This window comes from Haplochromis burtoni, unplaced genomic scaffold (genome assembly GCF_018398535.1).
Source record: "Haplochromis burtoni strain Fernald_Lab_line unplaced genomic scaffold, NCSU_Asbu1 Contig_949, whole genome shotgun sequence".
NCBI lineage: Eukaryota > Metazoa > Chordata > Actinopteri > Cichliformes > Cichlidae > Haplochromis > Haplochromis burtoni.
Window position 1 is genome coordinate 41268 of NW_024583310.1, and position 3350 is coordinate 44617.

At 47.3% G+C, this 3350-nt stretch overlaps 1 protein-coding gene across 1 annotated transcript in view; it reads right to left on the bottom strand.

The window, feature by feature from the left end:
- The window catches only part of galnt7 (UDP-N-acetyl-alpha-D-galactosamine: polypeptide N-acetylgalactosaminyltransferase 7), a 28857-nt gene that overhangs the window by 9343 nt on the left and 16164 nt on the right, over positions 1 to 3350 (bottom strand). The window contains exons 5-7 of the mRNA XM_005951188.3: positions 2783 to 2913; positions 1595 to 1674; positions 334 to 516 (exon numbers count right to left, since the gene is read on the bottom strand). Coding sequence (XP_005951250.1) covers positions 334 to 516; positions 1595 to 1674; positions 2783 to 2913 — 394 coding nt within the window. The remainder of the gene's footprint in view (positions 1 to 333; positions 517 to 1594; positions 1675 to 2782; positions 2914 to 3350) is intronic.

The following is a 3350-nucleotide window of genomic DNA, read 5'->3' on the forward strand; positions in this document are numbered from 1 at the left end:
CTCAGCTTATGCTCCCTGGCTCCCAGAGGGATTCTCTTCCACAGCATGCTCCAATCCCAGGCGCCTCTAGCAAAACCGTTGCTGTCTCCTCCACCCTGGGGCTCAAAGGTGAACGTCTCGCCGTGGACGGAGTCGATCAGAGGCACCGTACACACCGTTCTGACACAGAGGGCCACGCATGCAGCATACGTGGAGAGGAGGGGTGTACATGAAGGGGATGACAGCAGTGCCAGGAAAAACACACAGACAGACACAGGGAAAGGTGCCACGCGGGGTGGGGGTGGAGACACAAACAGAACAGGTCAGTTTAACAAGCTGGTGCGTTGTGTGTACCGGTAAGGCTGGGTGGTGTGCGCTCTCTTGGCCTTCTCTCTCTGGCTAAGCGGCACTCTCTTCCAGAGCAGGCTCCAGTCCCACGCTCCTCTAGCCAGGCCGTCCTCGTCTCCGCCTTGCTGGGGCTCCATACTGTACTCATTACCATCTATATAGTCTATCAGCGGCACTGTGCATACTGTCCTACATACACATAAACACACACAAGCCTTTGGATGTGCCGCTTTTCAACAACAGCGCTGTAAAACCAGAGTAAAGGAGTGTGTGGCTCAGAGCGTAGAAGTGATGCAGCACAGCAGACGATCTAGAGGCGCGCAGACTGAGCAGCCACGGTGGGACGACGACGCGTCCTCGGACCGCCGTCAGACCTTTCTGATACAGAAAACTGATTAAAAAGCATAAAATGTCAAAGGACTGGTGGAGGGGAGGCCCTAACTCACCGAGGCTCCATCAATACAGCTCCAGGCACTCAGCCACTGATCGGCCATAAGATTAAAACCATCTGTGCCACATTGTTGAGCCATTTTTAACATTCAACAGTTGGATCCATATTATTCTGGTGATGTGTTGGTTTTCAATCAGAGCCATCTCATATCCAGATTATATTATGTGTAGATGATATCGCAGAACTGAAAAAGCAACAGGACACCGACTCAGACGGCTTCGCGGTTCGCTCATCTGTCACTACAGACCTGCAGGTCATCACATTTCATATCGTTTTCTTAATTTAAAAATAAAATCTTAAATTTGACTTTATGATAGTTCAGTCCGTGACTTTTGAGCCTCTAAAATGTGTCCGTTTTGTGTCTTTGTGTGAATCTGCTGCTGCGATAACAAACTCACACAAACACAATTTGTGCAATTTCCCTTTGGGGATCAATAAAGACAGCTGACTAAATTATTCAGCAGGTTGACTGAAAGCCCTCAAATTACAGCTGAAAGTCTGCACGTCGTGATTTGATTTCACATCGATCACACGGGAGCAACATTACAAATAATGTCGTAATAATAACGTCTGTATGTCTGAGTTCACGTCATTGAACAGGACGTGCAAACAGAAAAACTGAAACTGTCACAGCAGTGCTGAAAAACAACAAGCTGCAGGTTAACAGACAGCACAGCTTCACAACCATGACAGCTGTGATAACATGAGGCTACACTGTGTGTGTGTGTTTTTTTCTGTTTTTTTGTGTTTTTTTTTTGTGTGTGTGTGTGTGTGTGTGTGTGTGTGTGCGTGTGCGTGTGTGTGCGCGTGCACTACCTGTCCTTTGAAATGGGAGCGATCAGTGGAGCGTACCAGTTGATCCCGACCTCACAGTGAGCATCCAGGTAGACCAGCACCTTTAAAAAGGAAACCCGTTGAAATGTGATGCTGCAAATCTGAGCCTCTGTCTAAATGTTGCTCCACGCGTCCACTGACATCCTGAAATACGACAGCAGCTCCGACTCCTGGGTCACGAAATCTGCCGACTCGTGAGAATTCTTCCTTCTCTTGCTCAGAAACATAAGGACCAGTTCATTGTGGCTTGATGTCAGCAGCAAAAACACACAACGCCTTCAGAGCAGGTTTGCATCTGCAAATCTGGCGTCACATGACACAAACGAGGGTTTAACTGCAGGCATGTTTAAGGACAGATGAAGCGCCGTGTCTGTTGGTAAAATTGTCACAAACACGGTGTCCACTCTTGCTGGCTGTGACCTCCAGTCACACTGTGACAAACCTCAAAGTGGTTTTTCTCCAGCATGTTTAAACTTCACGTTACAAAGACAAGGCCTGCCTCCTGTTCTCTGCAGTTTGAAAATGAGCAACTAAAAGTTCTCACTCTGCTGATAGATTAGTCGTGTGTGGTTTCATCCCTGTTAGAGCCAGAACGACTGGCCCTCTGCAGCCGTTTGTGGACGCTCCTCTGCACTGTGTTCGTGTCCTCTCTACATGCTTTTCTCCCGCCTGTCAGCTGATCTCCCATCAGTTGTCTGAGTTCTTTTATTTGGCTCGTCGGACTGTCGGTGATGCAGAGGATCACTGACAGGACTGCTGGTGCCATTCGGCACTTTTACAAATCAGTTATTGACACTTATTTAAAGATGGGAGCCCAGTTTACTTTCTTACTATATGAAATTGGATCTGCAGTAATAAAGTGTACATACAAAACAAAACAGTTACATCACATGGAACCAAAATCCCTGCGGAAAACTGCAGCAGTGCCAGAACGTAAGAACCTTCTAACAGAGCGCCATCAGCTGAGCTGGAACGGTTTCCTGTCTGCAGCGGCCGCACGTTGGGATCTCTTCAGAGGCGATGTTGTACATTTAACACAGAGTACTCTTACACACTACACACAGTACGTCACTGTGTTTATTTTAAATTCTGATCAGTTTGCTAATTAAAAAAGTCTAAGAGACATCGTCAGCATTAGAGAGGAAAAGCAACAGTGGCGTCACATGGTACCTGTCCTTTGGTGGCCTTCTTGGCTCCAATGCTCCTGGCCTGTATTAATCCTTCCCTCTTCTCATTCCTGAAGAGTTTGACGAGGCCGTTCCACTGCTTGATGTACTCCTCCAGGCGCTCCTTCAGATGGACTGCAAGTGCATTGGTTAGCCAGCATTAGTACACGCGTTTGGACCAATGAGCATTTGAGAAAACAGTTTTGGTTTGCTGACAGACGAATGCTGGAGTAAAGACACGAGCTGGTGATTGTTAGATTTGTATTGTTGATTGTCATTTATGCTTAGAAATATCTACTCATATATGCTTAGAGTTGTATAATCAATGTCATGCTGGTAGATTCTTAGGAGTCTGCAAAGGCATCGTGTGCACTGCAGAGTCCTCTGGCATCCACACCCTGGCAGCTGGGGAGAGGTCGGACCTCGTTTTATTGTTTCATGGTAGGATAAACGTAGCTGTGTCAGTTTTAGTCTGAGTGCCTTTTGTTTAGATGGACTGCTGGACTTCCAGACCAGCAGGTTTAGGGAAGTCTTTATGGGGTCACACTCTGACCACACACACACACACACAC